General features: G+C 44.4%; 1 protein-coding gene across 1 annotated transcript in view; it reads right to left on the bottom strand.

Moving 5' to 3' along the window:
- ATP9A (ATPase phospholipid transporting 9A (putative)) overlaps positions 1-17223 on the bottom strand; it is a 65535-nt gene extending 48312 nt beyond the window's left edge. Inside the window, exons 1-4 of the mRNA XM_052787322.1 lie at positions 17065-17223; positions 5708-5852; positions 5246-5359; positions 1666-1774 (exon numbers count right to left, since the gene is read on the bottom strand). Of these exons, the coding sequence (XP_052643282.1) occupies positions 1666-1774; positions 5246-5359; positions 5708-5852; positions 17065-17132 (436 nt within the window). The 5' untranslated portion in view covers positions 17133-17223. The remainder of the gene's footprint in view (positions 1-1665; positions 1775-5245; positions 5360-5707; positions 5853-17064) is intronic.
- Positions 17224-19080: the final 1857 nt, after the last annotated feature.

Raw genomic sequence — 19080 nt, 5'->3', positions numbered from 1 at the left:
CAAAGAAACTGGAAATGGAAAAAAAAAAAAAAAAAAAAAAAGAAGTTGCTTAAATTCAGTTCATTCCCTTTTTAAAAACAAAACCCTGGCCTCACCATCATTGTCATGGTATTAGGAGTAACTCCATAGTAAGGCAGCATTTGATTTTTTCAAACGAGAATTTAAATGTCTTTGTTAGGTACGGCACAGCTGTAAACAATGGCCAGAGCCAGGGATCAGACACAGCTGAGCTGCCGCAGCCTGGGCTCACTTACAAATGAGGTCTCCCAACTCCTCACAGTTGGAGGAAGGGGCTAAAGACGATCTATACAAAAAAGTACAAGACAAGATACTGCCAGTATTGATGAACTACATCAGTTGCTGCTAACAGAAACACACAAAAGATGTGATAACATATCACACATTCTCTTTTAGCAAAGGACTTGCATGATTTAAGTCCCTGTCTGGTACAGCCCAGAAAAAACTATGAAATTCAACACTACTGCATGCCCAGTAAGTGATGGAACATGTCAGTATGTCCAGCAAGTCACCTTAAATTTAACACATGCTCTCACAAGCTCCTTCAGTACACAGAGTACTTCTACTTCACTATGATTTGCGGTACCTGTGCTGAAAGGGTCCCCAGTCCTAGACACTAGAACATAGCCTACCGTCACTCTCATTAGTTGAATCGACCTCTGCATAACGGTATTCTGACAATTTCACAGACCTAGATTTATTTCTTCTAGTAAAGTGCTTTTGCAAATTATTTGCCTATGTGGATCCTCCTCCCTTTTTTAAGCACACATTTGTTGTTTCCATTAAAGGATAGAATTGGTAGCTTGTAGGAATCCTTCTTACATCTGTCTCTCTTACTGACAGGGTGAGCAAGCAAAAACCACATGCAGAGGGAAGACAGATGCACTATTACCAAAATTGGAAGGAAAACAAACACAAAAAACCCCCAAACATATCACATCTGCTATAGCTCCATTCTTGTTTTCTTCCTACTATGCTGTTTGCTGTATTTGCCTCTCCCTCCCTCCATCCATGCAACACTACAGAGCGCTTCTCTCCTATCACAGCTTTGCAGGAAGGAAAACACATTTCCCTTCTGGAAACATTCACCTCCACAACCTAGAGCAATTCAGATCCAGTTTCATTTTCTTTGGCGACTCTAATCCACCAAGAAGGGAAAGAAGTTTTGGCCTACACTGGAGTTAGGAGCAAGCAGGGTTTAAAAATACCACACCAGCTGCTTGGAAGTTCACCCCTGCCTGGTGCTGGCTGCAGTGAACTCCCAGCCCACAAAGAAGGCTCCTGCATGTGTGAACACACTGGCTGCCCACTCCCCATGCCTCAAGTAGCCAAGATGATGCTCTGAAGTTATCTGAAGCAATTAAGACACACACCCCTCACACTAGCTGTGCATCTCCCTAGGAAACCCTCAGCAGCCACCACAGCCCAGCGAGGAGCCATCCACGAGAAGCCACCCAGACCCCCGAGGCCTCCGCAGCAGCAGCAGGAGTGGCGGCGTGCCTGCGAAGCCACGTGCCTGCGAGCCCATAACCCCCTCCCCATTCCTTGAACTCTGCTTCTCCGACTGTCAGCAGTGTTTGATTGAGTTGCAACCCCCGGCGCTGCCGCGCCAGGATGCAGCGGGCATGCTGGAGCCACCGAGCCGACCTCTCGCTGTGAGCTTGCTGTAGATCTGCGAGTTCACTTCCTTGTCGCGCATGTAACATCTGATCTCCTCCGCGGCCTCTCGGATGACGGTAACAGCAAGGACAAATCCCTAGAAGGAGCATGGTGGGGGGAAACAGAATGGATGAAAAGGTCAGGAAAAATCACATCTGCCTCTAATAAGAGCAATATTTATCAGTACCACTGCCAACAATCTGCATTTCCTTATTCTATCTTCTCTCACTAAATCATCATAGTGATATTATGCACTGCTGTGCAGAACTCCCAATAGCAAACTGACAACAGACTTGGTGCTTAAAAAAATATGGTTGTTTCTCAGCTTTACTGTGATGCTCTGCCAGTACCTCCCCAAGCAAATCTTTGTAAAGTTTATCTGAAGAGCATAAGTAATGTATTTCATCTCACTTCACAGGTGTGCAACCAAGCCTGAAAGGGGTTACACAAAAGTCCAATGTAAGACAGGATGCCTCAAATCTCAGTACTCCCTCCACCACAGAGCCATCAAAGTTAGCTCACCTAGTCTGGGAGATTTCTTTACATAGAAATCTATATAACACTTTTTTATATATACAGATATATAGATAAATAATGCATGCGTATTCATGTGCATGTATGTATATACACATTCAACCTACACAAATAAGCACTCTAAATACATTAACATGAACTACTCATAGTATAATTACACATTTGTCTGACTAGGGTTTCCGTCCTACTTTTCTGTGGATACGAACAGCCACTTCATTTCCTCTTGTCATGAGGAAAATGCCCACATCACATCCTTCACTATATTAAAAAAATAACTAAATTAATGCAAAACAATTCTTCATGGTGCTAGTACCACAAAGTCATTTTATTAGGCACTATTCAGCTCAGACTCGCTAAACAGTTAAAACACTCCTCATCCATTACAGAAGAAAAATGAACTTTTTACAACCTGTATTGAAAATTGCAACCATGTACTGATCATCTCCGTCAATAAGAAACTTTTTTATTTTAGGAAGGGGGCAGGGCAATGTTAGAAACTGAGGGTTACATGAAAAACACAGGAAAACATCTGTAAATACCCACCTACCCAAACAGGAGATTTTGCCAGTGGGTTGCAATTTCCAACTTTAAGTAACTTCATTTTTAGAAAGAACGGCTGTGCACACATCTCCAAAAACTGTATGTACAAGTTGTTAAACTGGACACAAGGAACTTGTGAACCTGAACTCCGCTACCACCTCAGGGAAGTCTTGCTGTAGAACATTGCTGACACTACCCAACACAATAACAATTCAAATTCTCACTTTTTTTAAAATAAAGAAAAATTATGAAGAATGACCTAAGAGCTACTAAGACCAAAGGAGAGCAGTGTCTTTAATTATTAAAATACTGAGGTACACTTCACCTGCCTGCTCTCACAATCCTATAATAGAACTAAATAGTCCCTAATTCTAGTACATACATATGCGTCTAAATGCATGATCTAGATTAATTAGTATCAGTCTTGAAATGCAATGTAGTATGTTTCTGCAGTATTTAAAAATGCAGACACATGAAGAGACCCAAGGATTGGCAATTACTTCTTTAAAACATGCCTGTATTCAATCCTGTATTTACAAACAATGAAAGTAAGAAGCCCTTAATACAATATTTTCAGAGAAGTGTTTCACCCCCCAGCATTCAGGACCATGACCGTCTGTTTTGCACCGCCGTGGAAGATCTCTTTCCCATAACCAACAAATCAAGAAAAGAACAAACATTTCTCTTCTATTTACAAGTGGCATTTGTGGCTTTCCAAAAATAAAATAAAAGAGCATCAGTTATTTTCAACTTATGTTTCAGCTGTTTGAAGAGTCTTCAAATAATCGCCCCAAAATATTCCCACATGTGCCGACTCACTGTGTCATCTCATATGTCATTCCATCCCCAACACTCGTATTAGCAGCCAGTAATGAACAAAGACCTTTCTTACCCTGCCTTCTGGCAGCTTGTATGCCAAATTCTAATTGCTCACCTGGCACAGACAAGTCACAACTGCCTATACAAAACCCAGAAAGAGAGAACCTGTGTGTGCATGTATACTTTATTTATAGGACAGGATCTTACAAAACTAGCCTTAGATTCACACAGCAAATGCAATACAGCACACACTTGAGAGAGAACTCAGTGAGATCCAGGCTTTAATATTAAACAGAATTTTAGCAGCAAAGTCCTGAATCTGCCCCCTTCACTTCCTTCTGGCTTCTACTGGGGATTTTACTGTATTGGAAGTCTAAAAGGCAGGAAAAATTTCCTTTGCCCCTGCTCAGCTCCCTCAATAGAGCCATGAATTTTTACCACCACCATTTCTCAAATCAGTGCACAAGTAGTGTCTTAGAAAGAGCCCTGTGCTTTTTAAATCAATTTTCAGTTGCTTTTGTGTCATTTCTTTAAAGTAAAAAGGATGTCTATCTTTGGAGATTTTCAAAACTCAGGTAGATGAGTTAAACCAACCTATGTTTAAAGATATCCCTGCTTTGAGCAGACAGTTGGACCAGACGTCCCTCTGAACCGAAATTATTCTACAATACTATGAGCTGAAGTGCAGCAGAGAAGTTACTCACATAGAAAGAGAAATAATAGTTTTACTGGGATAAAAGAAAAAAAATATATAGGTACCTATATTTAAGCATTTAAGCAGTTGTAACTAGCTCATACTAGTGGATTTTAGAGATTTAAGAAGCCCATTCTATGCAACTATTCCTCATTCTGCCCTTTGACAGCACTGGAGTTTCCGCTTCAAACCTGATTATTATCGATTTCCTTTGATCGCAGATGAAACACATGGCTATCAAAAGAAAAGGGCAAATAATTTACAGGAAGGAAAGAGTATCCGCACCTTGCGTGAGCGTGAATGAGTATGTGTGTCTATTTTTATATGTGGGAGGTTTGTGGAAGGCTGTTTCTCAGTTTTTTCATTTGTTTTTTACAATATGGTTAAACCATGAAGCAGCCTGTTGACCTATCCCAAGGCCACAGGTCAAACTGTTTGGCAGGGGAGCATAATTTGCCAACATTGCGCATATGGCCACTCATTAAGGTCACTTTTGAAAGGTGCCCTTCAGTCCTTCGCTGCAGTTGCCAGGCTGCTCTGGGCTCCCGCAAGCACTGGCCCTTGTGTGACCACCCCGGGAGGGCACAACACCCCACACAGATGCTCCACGAGCACACGCTGTGTTTAGATGCAGCTGTGAACAACAGACATGTTGCTCCAGTCTTTTTTCATTTTCTCATGTTATTCATGAAGCCCTGCTGCCCTTGCAGTCACCGTGGCCAGTGGCGAGAGCTCTGTGCCTGTTAACACCCCACAGATGAACAAGTTGGGGGCAGAGTCTTCTCACACCCTTGACAAACCTCTACAAAATAAAGCTTATGGCCAGAACAGGCATCTACGCTATGACAGGTATGGAGCTGGCCTGAAGTAGTAAGCTAACAAAATGATTTAAGGTGCAAACTAATGCCCTAGAGAAAAGGCAGCAAAAGAAATTTCATCAAAATTAAACTTTCTTGAATAAACAAGCCTTAAATTACCTACCAGAGGAACCCAGTATGTGTAAAGCGCGCCAAGCCTCATTTCAACAACAAATTGAGAGCAGGCCAAAAGCAAGAAATAAAGGTTGAAGAAGTATTTGAACTGGTTAAACAACACCTAAAACAAAAAAACAAAAAAACAAAAAAAAGAAAAGAGAGAGGGAGGAGATTAATGGAGTTCAGAAATTATGCATATTGAACTAACCACCAGAAATACTTGTGTGTGCTCCTCTACTGCCTAAATGCTAACTTAGGGCAATCTTAAAAGTAGTCCTGAACACTCAGGACAGATCTGTGTCTGGTTTGCTGCTGCTCTGAGGCAGCCTTTGCAGAAGGCCCACCAAACACAACCCAAACTTTAATTATTTCCTCCAGCTCCCAGTTCTGCACCTGTCTACTGTAAAACCACTGAAATTAGGGAAAGCATTGGGGCAGGATGATGAAAAGCAACTTTCTTCACACTTACCCCAGGGAGAAATGTAAAAAAGTTGTATTTCTGATTGTTGATCACATTGTGGGGGTATCTCTGGTCTCTCTTCTCTGGATGGCCAAGCCAAACAGTACGAGGCCTTGGGTCTCTCCTGCCACAGCATCTTAAGCACTCACAACACCTATGGAAGGAACATTTCATTTTAAATTAATGCATTAATTTTTAACACATTTCTCTGACTCACAAACACACACCTGAGACCCTCTCCACCAGCCAGGCAGAACGGCTGAGCATCACTTCTTGATCTGTCACTCACCACCTCTCATCTGTCAATTATCCACTGTATTACAAGCATCTTAAAACCCAGAGCCTGACTTTCTACCAAATGGACACTCTGCCTGCTAAAGCCATTGCCAACCTGCCTCGCAGTCCGCCGAGCTACGAGCAAACATCTCGTATGGTGTTGGAGCTGTTACTAAAACATCATGCAACCACGTGTTCAAAGCTGGTCAGGCCTGCGGCAGTGCTAGAAATGCGCCTGCAGCAACGAGGCCTGGGGAGGCTCCTTGTTTTGCTTTCAAGAAACCGATGCACAGAGAAGCACAGACGAAGCTCATCACTACACTGAGTCAGTGCTGGCTGCCGGGAGAGCTTCCACCTCCTGTGAATGAAAGGGCTTCAGTAAGCAAGGAGGTGTGTGGTACAGGCAGAAAGGTCCCCTTGCATCAACCCTGGATCGCAGGTTTTATGGCAGAAAGCTCCCGTGAATCAAATAGTAACAGGTACTTTTTATTAGTGCTTCTGTTTCCTTGTGGTGTATGGAAACTTCCATACATTCCAAAAGGAGGCTTTCCCCATTTACAAACCAAACTTAAACAAGAATGCATACGTGTAAAGTGATCTCATATGTCCTCAAGAAAAGAGATGGAGACAGACGTTCTCCTCCCCCTCCTCGCAACCCCGACTTCATAAAAATTTATACCTTTTTAACAGAAGGCTTTAATATTTGCATATTTGAATTTTTGCACTTTAAAACAGTCTTGCCAAGGAATTATAATCTATAATCCTCTAAAAATTAAACCTTAAGAGGAATCTGAAAAGAGATACTAAATGATTACTGATTTTATTTTTACACAGTATTACAGTCATTAGCTCTGTTTACGTTAATGGCAAATTGTGTGTTATTCATTAGTAGTTAACATACATTCTCATTGACTGAGAACACACACTGTAGATCCAGCTACACAGTCTCAGTTTGTTAGTTTAGCTGTAGTAATTCGTGTTTTCAGCTCTTCAGGTGACTGTCCTGCTGCTGTACCACCGCAGAGGCTACGAGCTCAGACAGCCCAGACCAACGCCTGGATCCAGTGCTGCAAACCCAAGCTGCCAGGGAAACAGCTGCAGGAATTTAAGTGCATCCTATTTTCAGATAGACTAGTCCAATATAACTTCTCCTCTAATTTTTTTCCTGCATTTTTGTCTACTTTGTCAGCAGTATCTCTGTTCTTGCTCTATTTAATACTGTCATGATTCAATTATCCAGCTCAACAATTACTTTTTATATCTTGTAATGCCACTTTTCAAAAAATTATTCAAAATAAATAAAAATAGGAACACGTCGGCATGCTGATTTTTTACTTTTTCAACTCGGGCTTATATTAAAGCCACTTATTTAGCATAATTTCTGGCCTTTGCTAAAAGTTACATGGTTGCTAAAAAGTTACATGGGAATTCAGGAAAGCCACACCAATTTCACTGAAACTGATAGGGTTACTAAAGGATTCCCTCTTCTCGCTGGGGGAGATATTTAAAATCCAGGCTATGAGATGTGAGCTAACAAGCTAGCTCTCCCAGCACCTCTTTAAACCACCAGTACACAACACCTCACCAAGGGTCCCCTCAGCAGCCCCGGCCCAGCCGGTGCCCCGACCTCTCCCCGCTGCTGTTGGGGAGCTCCGGACTCACCCGAGTCAATAAATAAATCCCAGCGATGGCATGTGGTGCCTATATTTGAAATTACCCAGGTTAAAATCTCCTTTAGCACACAGTTGGGTGTCATACGTAACAAAACCGTATTCCCTGTTTTGGAAACCATTGCATGGCCTACAAACTTCAGGCTAGATGTTGCTTTTCTCAACCAAAAGATCCCGGGATGAGGTGACAGGAAACACTTATTCTCTAGAAGAATGTGGAGGATTCACGTGCAATTCATTAAGTAATGGTAACACCAGAGAACCGTGACTTTCTTTCCACAGGCCGGAGCCTGCCCGCCATGGCCCCCAGGCCACCCCAGCCTGCCCGCCACCAGCTTGAGGCGCCTCGTGGGGCCTTCAACCCGGCCGCTGCAGCCAGCGGAATTCAGCTCTCTCACGAATTTTAGTGAATAAAACCATGCGCTGCTCAACGTAACGAATCCTTACTTGAGGCAATGAATCAAACAGAGCATTGGTTACTTCGTGGGAGATGCGAGGACTTATCAGAGATCCCTCTTGCACCTTGAAAAAGCCTCTCTGTGCGAAATTGCAGCATTGTACCCTCCCAAGCCCCCAAAGAGTTACTTTTCTGTTGTCACTGCTTCTTACTGAAAGCCAATCTCTCCCCAATCCCCCTTGTTCCTTTAAAAACAGACCTATTGAATTTCACTGACAATTGGGAAAGCCAGTATCAGCCAGATTGATAACCAAAAGCTTCAGAGCTCTTACAAACATCTTTCCAGAAACCACCGCTAAGATCTGTTCTTGAATCACGGCATTCTGCCACAAAAGGTCAGTTAAACACACATCTAACCGAAAGAAATAACTATTTAAGGAAGCACACAAAGCATTCAGCTCTTGAAGACACTGCCTTGCCAGAAGATATATGCAGCATGATGAACAGTATACAACTCGCCACAGAAGGTGATTTCCTACAAAATACCATTTTTTATGTTTTATGCCCTCCTGGCTGCAAATAAACAGAAAGAAGTGTTATCAGTTAAGTCAATTCCTTCAGTACGGAAGAGAAAGAAAAACTAAATTTGCTTCCAGAAGTAAAGAAAAGCTGTCACCATGTGATTCGGTGCTCCATGAACAGGCATAGACATTAACTTCACAAGGCTGACTTGCAAGATAATTTCTCACAAGCTTTTAAAACTAGATAAAAGGATTTTTGCATAATCAAATTACTTTGACATTATTATATTTCATGAAGAGTGACAGATGAGCCCTGAAAAGGTGGATTTTCTCTAGTCTGTACTCAAGAACAACCTAAGTCATAAGGGTACAGATGCCACCCAAACACAGGAGAGAAGGTTTTCTCACTCAAAGAAGCTTTGAGACCAAAATGCTGACAAGACAGCAGAGCACTACATAGCACCCACATATCGGTACTGAAGTAACATAAAATCACAAGTTTTGCATGGTGCCGAATAGTCTCTTACCAGCTCCAGGTAAGTCAAACCCTCCATTCCAAAACCAGAGGACTTGTAAAGTCCCCCAGTTTCAGTAACTATCCTACTGCTGTCACCTACACACATTTGTCACTGACCATGTAGAGGTCAGCTTTATCAAAGCCTCTGCAGTTGTCAGCTCTGACTTGCAAACTGTTCATTTGCTGAAGAGGAGAAAATTAGGAGAATGCAGGAAAATCTGACAGAAATTAACACAGTGGGTAATGCGAACAGTTCAAAACTGATAGCCATGAATACCTAGATCAAATTACTGGAATAAAATAATTAGAGATGCTTTACTGTTCAAGTATATACAAAAGGCATCTGACTTCCTACAGACTTGCAGCACCACTACTGCCATCTCTGCCTACCTTTATACAGGGACATTGCCTGTTATCCTGCTTTTGTAACATTTCTAAGACAATGGAATTCCATCCTTGACTATTCCCTAGGTAGTACCATAAAACTGTAATTAACCTAAGTACCCTAAATGTAATCCACTTCAAAAAGTCACACTTCTCCCTGAAACTATCAATTTTTGTCAAATCTACAAACATTTTTTTCCTTGTTAAGAAAAACTAACTAGTAGATCTTTCTTCCCCACAAAGTTGTGTATAATACCCACATCTGAAAGGCAGTTACCAACATGAGACAAACAGTAAAGTTGGTGTAAAACACTCAAATTCATAAACTCTACTTCAGAAGTATGTTTGATTAGCTTGATAGCTTTTAATTGCAGTTTTCTTTCGTGTTTGCAGATGAAGACCTAAGACAAATAGTCACTCGTACCCCAAATACATTTTAATGGAAGATAGTGAAAATGGTGGTATTTGGATCACAATAGAAAATAGATGTGCTGGGGGGGGGGGGGGGAAGGGGGGAAAAGGAACTTTTCCTTCTTTCACCATGGAGGAAACCACACAAGATTAGCCTTGATTCCATGTTTTAATGACTGTGAATTCAGAATGACCTCTACGATAAGGCTCCAAATAAGAGGCTTTGCCCAAGGGAGCAAACCTGGTGTCCACATACCCTGTTTCATCACAACATGCTTCCCAGTTACAGAGAGAGTATGTCAGTCCTTGTAATCAGACATCTGAAACCAGTTACCTTTGTTTATTTTTTAGGGTGGGCCTCTTCTAGGGATTGTACTCAACAGCAAAAATACCTATGCACCTATATCATAATATTTACAATAGGATAAGGCTTAAAGAGGGTATTACTAGAATTTAATATATTTTTTACTTGTGCTGGGAATTTTTTTTACAAAGTAAAATTCACCGGTACACTCCAGAGAACTTTCCAAGTATCTGGGCAGATCTTCAAACCAGTACCTAAATCTCCAGAGCAAACTTCCAGACATTTTAATAAGTTCAATGACTTATCAGCATTTTTTCTTCATGAATGTATAAGAAAATGCCAAATGAACCCCACAAACTAATCAGAACATTTAACTTAAGAAGAGCACGCTCTGCCCAACTGTTTACATACAATTATATTGCTTTTAATCTTTTCTTTTCCAAATTACTATGAATTCACTAGTCTCTGAATGCTAACACCTAGCACTGCAAAATTGCTTACACTTGCTTAGTTCTAAATGAGACAGCAGCCCTCAGTGCTGACGGCACCTACAAATGCAGGGAAGTAGAAGGCAATTGCACAAAATTACCCCAAATTTAGCACACATTCTGCAATCAAAGCCATGACCTCTCATGGTGTTCCCACCACAAAGATTCTTGTTGCTGTAAGAATTTTAATTTACAAATGCTGAGTTACTATAAGGTTTGAGAATCAGTCTAAAAATAATGCAGTTCCAAGTATAAGCAAGAAAGGGCATGGGAGAATCTTCTGTGTAAAAATAACACTTCTGTGAAATTCCTGCCTGGCTAGAGTCACAGTTTTTGCAACCTCCTGAATTACAGGGAAAGCAAACTGAAAACCTAATTAGACAAACAAAAGAAAAACTTCCTGCCTAGCAAGTTTTTGAAGGCAATTATCAGTAGTATCAATGCTCAAGTAAAGAATATACACCATTTCTACTAAGAATTCTCCTACATAGCCTTTTAGCAAGAGGTTTCTATGCAACGTAAAGGAATTCATAAAAAAAAAGTCCAACCAATGAACACAATACTACAACCAGCAATAACAGAGTCGCACGTTGCAATGCTTTAACTGGGGAGGTTTATCAGCCCACAGGAATCCCATTACGTCATTGTCTCCAAGCCTCCTCCAGAGCATATAGTGCTCAGCAAGTAACTCATGCACCAGTGGCTGAAAATCAGCAAATCCCATATACATTCAAAGATCCCCAAAGAGTTTTTGTTATAAAGGCACCTAGCCAGCCCCAGTGCTGGCATTTAACTCTTACCTATTCTGTGACCTTTTTTTTTTTTTTTCCTCTTGTCCCACAAACCACCCAGCACACTGCCTGTGCTTTCCTGGGTGGGCACAGAGCAGAAGCCCACAATCCAAACCCTGGGCTAGCGGAAATGTTATATCTGCACACCAACTGTGCAAGTGTCAGCCCATGGCTTGTTGAAATAAGTTAGAAAAATGAGCTTTTGGTAAGTACACAGACATTTCTCAAGCACAGACCCATGTGCTCATTCTTACAGGCAGACGTTTCTCACCACCACCCCCAAAGATATTCAATTGCCATAATTTTTATTTTTTAAAACTTTTCAATGATGCCTTAAACTTCATCAAGGAAGAATACATTACCAAGCTCATTAGTTACGCTTTAAAATCCTCTATATGACATCTGTCCTCCTTACAAAGTGCTTTACACAAAGAGGAGCAGCTGCAATGGCAGATCGTACTTTAATAGACTAATGGCAGATTTCATTAACCTACCCAGGGTGACTTCCAGACAGGACAGTTTCACTACCCAAACCCTTTCTGTCTTACATGTGCGGATGTTGCAATGTGAGTAAACACCGGTGTCCACGGCTACTTTGATTATTGCACCAGGTTGGGCTGGCACAACACCGGTGAAAGCCTGGTGCTCGCCAGCATTGCACGGCTGCTGCGCACTCACAGGAGCCAAAGCAAAAGTCCCCAGAGCTGCGAAGGACTTGTACTGCGGGGAGAGATGGCCACACTTAGGGTGCAAAGTCCTGGGCTGTGCTGCTAGATATCCGACTTGGGATGCCCATGTGCTGGGATGACAAAACATACTGAGAGCAAAAAGTAAAGACGACGCAGAAAGATGGGTGGTGAACCTAGCAAGGAACATTTTCAGACAGTCTCCTTTTCTCTTTCTCCTCTGGAAACTGAATAACCTTAACCGTGAAAAAAAACATTCTGACAAATCCATTCAGTTGGGTACCAGCAACAAAGTACTCTGAGCACATACAAACAAGTACACAAATGTGTCTTCAAATTATCCTGGTGCTCATTGAATAAAAAGTCCTTTTGACTGGGGCTATCAGCTTTTTCCATTTACCTTACTTGTTCCTCCCTGAAAGAATTTTACAGGCATTGCATAGTTCTGTGATCTACTGTTTCTTTGGATACCATCCCTATTTTTGGGTATCAAGCTTAAAGACCTGCACGATGAGGGAAGGGGGCTGCTCAGGCCATCACATTACTCCAAAGTTTTCTGCTCAGGGCAAGGTCAGTGTCACTGGAGGAAGTTGGCCATTTCTGGCAGGAGAGAACTATCGGCATCATTAGGAATAACAAACTACTTTCCATCAGGAAATAAGAAAACTACGTCCTTGAAACGGAAAGAAAGATTGTCTAGAAAAACAGCTGAAAGTTTACATTGCTGCTTAGAGATGCTGATAAAATTAGCATGCAGTTTCCAGGAATGGGAATCGCAAAGTTACAGAAATGTAAGCTATTTTCTATAAAGTTTAGGAATACACATTTCTAAACATTCCTCCTCCGTTTCGCAACTGAAGCATTGAAGAACAGCATTGCAATATAGTAAGCTAGCAAGTTGCTGTACACCATGAACTTTTAATAACTATTATCTTACAGAAAGAACATGAAAAATATATGAAGACAGCTTATATGGGGAAGCTTATACAGCATTGTGTTATTCACATTTTAAATCATAACTCTGCAAAAATAATAATAAAAACCAAATTCACAAATCCCCAAATAAAATCGCAACCACTCAAAAGCATTTCTTTCAATGTGAACTGTATCAAAAACCTTGAGTCCTGTAAGTGATGTGGCCCTTCACCTGCACAGGTATCTAAATGAATGGAAGGTGCTGAACAACAGGTCTATGGTGTACTTCACTTGGGATTATATTTGTTTACAAAAACGCATTTTTAGTGATGATGTAAGAAGCAGTAATATGACAGATTGACTGTCAGATGCCAGATTAATAGCCATGACCAAGGAGCAGGTTTTATTTATAAATGCAGCATGTTTGATAAACTATTTGAGAGCAAATGAAAAATGCTTTCATAAGCATTATTTTCATATAAAACAAACCTAATGGAAAGAAGTGCCACATTTGTCTAATACTGGGGTAGTATTTGTCAAATTAGTGGTGAAGTTCATCAACATATTTAATCACTTCTACAGCAAGCACATTTCTTGGATGATGTTTCTATGTTTCTCGCAGGCTGTGCTGTTAAGTCCTTGGCACCTCTAATATACAAACCAACCTTCCACATTTCATTATTGTAAAAGCATATGAAAAATTTTCCATTGATTAAAAAAAAAAGCCACAGAGCCTTACACAACCACCTAGCCTTTTTATGCACCTCCACAATTCAAACATTCCCCTGTTTCATGCCGTGCAACGGTGCAGCTGGGGTGGCTGAGGAAGGGGCCAGGAGCACTGCTATTCCTGCAGCCCACCCCTGCCCATCCGCCAAGTGCTGCAGTGCAAAACAGCTCGTCTGTGGGAAACCAGCCCAGCTCTGCACACGCTGAGGCACACCCACATGCAAGCAGACGGAAGGCAGGAGCTCCCATCTCTCTCTGTTGACTTTGAAATGGAATTTGCCATTTTAAATAGAACCAGAGTACACACGCACATACAACGGAATGGCTGCATGAAATGTTACTGTAAAGCTCCTTCTTCCCCATCCCGTTCTGCATTCTTCCCCCCACATTTCTGGACCAAGGCCTTTTTACAGCGCAGAGGAAGCCTGAGCACAGCAGTTTGCTGGTTTCAAAAAGAGCCTTGCAGGACTGTGGACTGAGACCATAAGCTATTTAGGGAAAAACTTGTGTCATGCACTGAACGGAGCATCTGGGGTGCTTCAGGAACTTGCGGCTCCCTTCCCGGCACAACTCAGCACCTGGGAAGCTCAGACTCACTTGCCATCCCACCAACAGTCCCGCTGCAGTTAATGCTATCCTTCCCTCCTAATTGGCACACATCTCATAGTGGTTTTCAGAGTGCTGCAAAGCATTTGGAAGAATATGGATGAATTCAAGGCATACAGCTGCAGAATTTAGAGGTTAGCCTTTGACTGCAGCAAGGAAGATCCACATTAAAGTTATCCTCAGGAACAGATAACCACTTCTCCCACTGGTTTATTAAGCACATGCTTTCTCTTCGACACAGATCTCAGCTGTCTGTACCATCATTCATCTCTGCAAGGCTACCATGCAAGTTCCTCCCTGGCTTCTCTTCAAAGTACACTAGAGACTGAGGCTGTAATGAAAGCCTTGTTTGGATGACACCTGCCCTACATGAGAATTAGCCATTTCTTACTTTTTTGTTAACATACACGAAGATTTCTATGAAGTCATTCAGTACACAAACAGATATCTGTTCCCCACTCCAGAAGTCCACACTGACAAAAATCTTTGCCTGAGAACTTGCCCCCACTGGTGGGGAGAAATCCCCACAGCAGAAATTGCAGTCAGGGCTATGCTAGGGTGAAGCCTTTCAAGACTTACTTATCCCTGGGTTTTCATATGTATCAAGGAACATAACTTGGAAGGCTTTTTTGGGGGTTTTTCTCAGAGGAAACAGAAGAAAAAAAGCCTTGATTATGGCTTAGGATTCCCAGGACTCTGTCCTGGATGTGACACCAGGGACCCTCCCTGACTAGCTAGCTGATTTCTTCTTTGGTTTATAATACTGGTTTGGATTTGCTCGACTTTGATGCTTTGCTATCACACTATCATTTGACCAAATTACTAACATATCACAGGCTACTTATCACTAAAACAAGAGTTCCTAATATATGATAAATCCCATGCCCAAACAGAGTTACCACACCAAACGGAAACCTCAAATCCAAGTTATTCAGACTGCTATTGAGAAAAATCCTAAGCAATCTTCCTTCACAACTTCACACTGCCAGAATTTCTTGCTATCACTGGAAACATCATCTCTGTGGCTGCTAATCAAGTAGAGTCCACAACCAACGAACCACAGCTTAGGTTAGATGAGGGCAATTTCTGTTAGACACTACTAAACACATCATAATACCCAAGAGGGTCTTGGTGGAGATTAGAGAACTTTAGGAAAATAAATAATTCAAGAAGCTTTGAGACATTTCTCAGGCCTCCACCTCTCCCTGATCCCTTTCAATCACGTCACCAAATTTAATGCCATGGTGGCTGTACCTTGTGGAACTTGCCCAGTGATCCATGTGACACAGGCTCTGAGGAATTACTTGCTGCATCACACACACCTCCCAGCTCAGTATCAACTGGCATGGATATTGCTACATCAGTTATTAGAAACAACGTCAATAATAAGGAATAATTCTAATAACGAATAAACTATGTAGAACAATTTCATTTAGAGGAATCTGAATCAAAACTATCACCCAAAAACATAACAAACAAGGGAAAAAGCATCAATTTCCTCTTGTTCTAACAGTCAGGATTTCCTTCGATATTTTGGTTTATTTTGCTAATATCACTCACCACATTTTAAAAACCAAATTATCCAGGGACAAATGAAGCACTGCAATAACTGACAGCCAGGTAACTTGGATACCCTGTACACCCCACTGTGTACAAGCCAACCCGTCTGGATAGTGGTGCAATTCCCTACCAAAAAAAGTATTAACGGAGCATTTTTCTTATTTAACTTCCTGCATGGGAATACCAGTATAAATATATTCCTTGATGAACACATCCCACGCTCGGGGTATTGCAACATCCCACACCAAGGATATTGTATTGCTTTAACTGATACAGTTAAACAGAGCCTTCTGCGTTTAGACAGGGACCTTTGTTACAGATCTACAAACACCATTTCTGGTCCAAGGCTATTCCTCAGCAAAGGCCGAGCGCCCGCCCAGGCACCAGCCTGTAATTCTCCAGCCCCGCGCCAAGCGCAACAGCGGGGATGACAAACAGGACGGACAGCAGGGATGGTGTCAGGCCGCCGGTGACACAACCGCCTCTCGCCCGGGCCAGCACGGCCATTCCAGCGGCGCCCGCGGGCGTTCGCTGCCCCACTTCGCCGGGCCGGGCTCGGCTGCGGCGACCGTCAGCCGCGCTCGCTGCCGCCCAGGCAACGCTTTGTCTGGAAGGCTCTGATGGAGAAGGCGATGAGGATAAGGGCCGGCCGGGATGATTTTTTTTTTTTTTTCTCCCCACGCAAGGGGCTGCCAACCGGCAGCTGATGGCTGGCCCCGCTCTCCCCAGCCCCGGCGCCCCCCGGCCGCAGCCCAGCACCGCCCGGCAGGCTCCTGCCCTCCGCCCGGGCGTGCCACGGCAATGGCGTCAGGAACAACCTGTCAGCGCCTGCCTGCCTTCCCCCCCACTCCCTCCTCCTCCTCCTCTTCCCCGCCGGGCTCGGACCACGGCCGCGCAGCGCAGGGCAACGCGGCTCCCGCCTGCCCCTCCGCTGCATTCCCGCGCCCCGCCTGCCCCGGGCATCCCGCAAAGGCCCCCGAGCGGGGACCCCGCCGCCGCCCCGAGGCGAGGGGGCCGGTGGTCGCGCCGCCCGCCCCCCCCCGCCTCCCGCAACAGAAGCGGCGGCCAGACAAGGAGCGGGGCCCCGGGCCCGCGAGCAGCGGGAGCTCACCCGCTGCGGTGCTTGCTGTCCATCCGCTTCTTCTGCCGGACCGGCTGCAGCGGGATGTTGTCGGTCATGGCCGCGGCTGCCGGGGCGGAGCGGGGCGGGATGCGCTTCCCAGCAGCGCCTCGGCCCGGCCCGCCGCCGTCTGGCGGCGCCGCCGAGGGGGCCGGGCTCGCCGCCGCCGGGCTGCCAGCACGCAGGTGCCGCGCCCGCCCCGGTGCGCTCCGCCCTCCCGGCCCGGTTCGCTTCTCGCCTCCTGCCCCGGGCCGAACCTCCCTGCTTCGCCTGCCCGCCCCGGAGCGGCCGGCCCGGTTCGGCCCCACCGGCTCGGCTCCGCTCCGCCCCGCCCCGCCCCGCCCCGCCCCGGGCAGCCCTGCCCTGCCCTGCCCTGCCCTCTGCCCCCCTCGGCCGGCCGGCCGGCCACCTGCTCTGCCCTTAACCCCGCACCTGGGGCGCCGGGCTGAGTCCTGCCGAGCTGCCAGCGCCCGCTGCCCTCCCCTCGCTCCAGCCTGCCCCTTCCCCTTGGTGCCCCACGCACCCTGTCTCCATTTCCCACCCGGGTCGCTCCTGGGGGGCTCACTCAGCACTGCCGTACCGGCACCGCTGGCCTTCTGCGCCCGCCGCCTCTGCACCCGTCGCGTTCTGTGTTTCACCTCAGGCGAAAGGCCCATGCCACGTCCTGTGCGTCCTCAGCCTTTTGCAGCCAGAGCAGAGGTGCAGGTTATACCTCCCCGTCTTTATACCATCCCACCACCCACATTACCGGGCTGTTGCTTTACAGTACTGCTGCTCACACCCTCCTTGCTTGGTGACCTTCACCCACTCTGGAAATGCTCGTTTCTGGATCCTAATTCAGATTTCCTCTGCAAATTTAGGCACAGATTGCTCCAGCGTTTCTGTTCTGGTTACGACTTCAAGCTTTTTTTTTACAATCGCAGTGACTAAATCTTCATTAAAACTAAGTATACAAATCAGATTCAAAAAAAAGCCTTGGGCTACAGAAGCTATGTGCTTGGCCTGATAAACTTTGTATTTTATCAGACAGCGTTCCTGGATGCCACCGCAGTCTTTCCCACTGGCTGCTTCATATTCCTGTCCCAGCTAAACTCTGCCCAATGTATCTCTGACACCTGTTTTGTCTTCTCTGTCCACTCATCTTGCTTCACTCCAACTCTTCTACCTCCACTGCATTTTCCTCCTGCCATCTCCATATCGTCATGTTCTTCTTTGCCATAAACAAGAAAGCAAAGGAATCCTTTAAGAACTGCACACCCTGCTCACCTCCAGCCCACGTTCCTTTCATGCTGTTGACCTTATTCTTCATCCAAACATGGAAAACAAAATTCCCCGTGGCAAAGATGTATTTCATAAGAAGGCTTAGAAACTGGTACTGCAAAGTCCTATTCAAATGAAGTACACTTTCCTAGTGATATTATCATGAAAAAAATTGGTCAAGACAAATATTCATATAACACGTCCTTCTTAAAATGTGGAATGTTAAATTACGTCTAGAAAACCACAAATAGGGAAGTCTAACAGGGTTAATGGTGTCCGATCAGCCACCAGAAACTGTGCTGATAGCCTGATGGAAGCTTGGTTAAAGTCAGGGGAGAAAACCACCAAGTGATTCAAAAATTGTCAGTAATAGCAACAAAGAAAAAATTGCTTCAGATTGTGTAACTAGTTAGGCAATGGCCCTGTGTCACTGCTGGTCGATGGGGATCCAGTCCCCACCCCTTTCAAATCACTTCCTCCTGCTTCGCTGTTCTTCTCTAACGCTTTCCTCTCTGTATGGCTGTGCGCTAAATCAGCTCTGCAAAAGGACTGGTTTTACAAAAAACATCTGTCTGGGAGAGTTTCTTTCTTTATTTATTTCAATCGAATGCCATTAGGAGAGGGATGCCGAGCGCAGCCTGCGAACAGCCAAGCAGCACCAGCGAGAGTGCCGCTGCCTTGGGAGGGCACGGGCTTGGACCAGGGGCTTCTTCAGCCGGATTTGCCTCGAGGGGAATCATAATGTGG

This window comes from Harpia harpyja, chromosome 1, assembly GCF_026419915.1.
Source record: "Harpia harpyja isolate bHarHar1 chromosome 1, bHarHar1 primary haplotype, whole genome shotgun sequence".
Classification (NCBI taxonomy): Eukaryota; Metazoa; Chordata; class Aves; order Accipitriformes; family Accipitridae; genus Harpia; species Harpia harpyja.
This window is presented reverse-complemented; position numbering and strand designations above follow the sequence as displayed.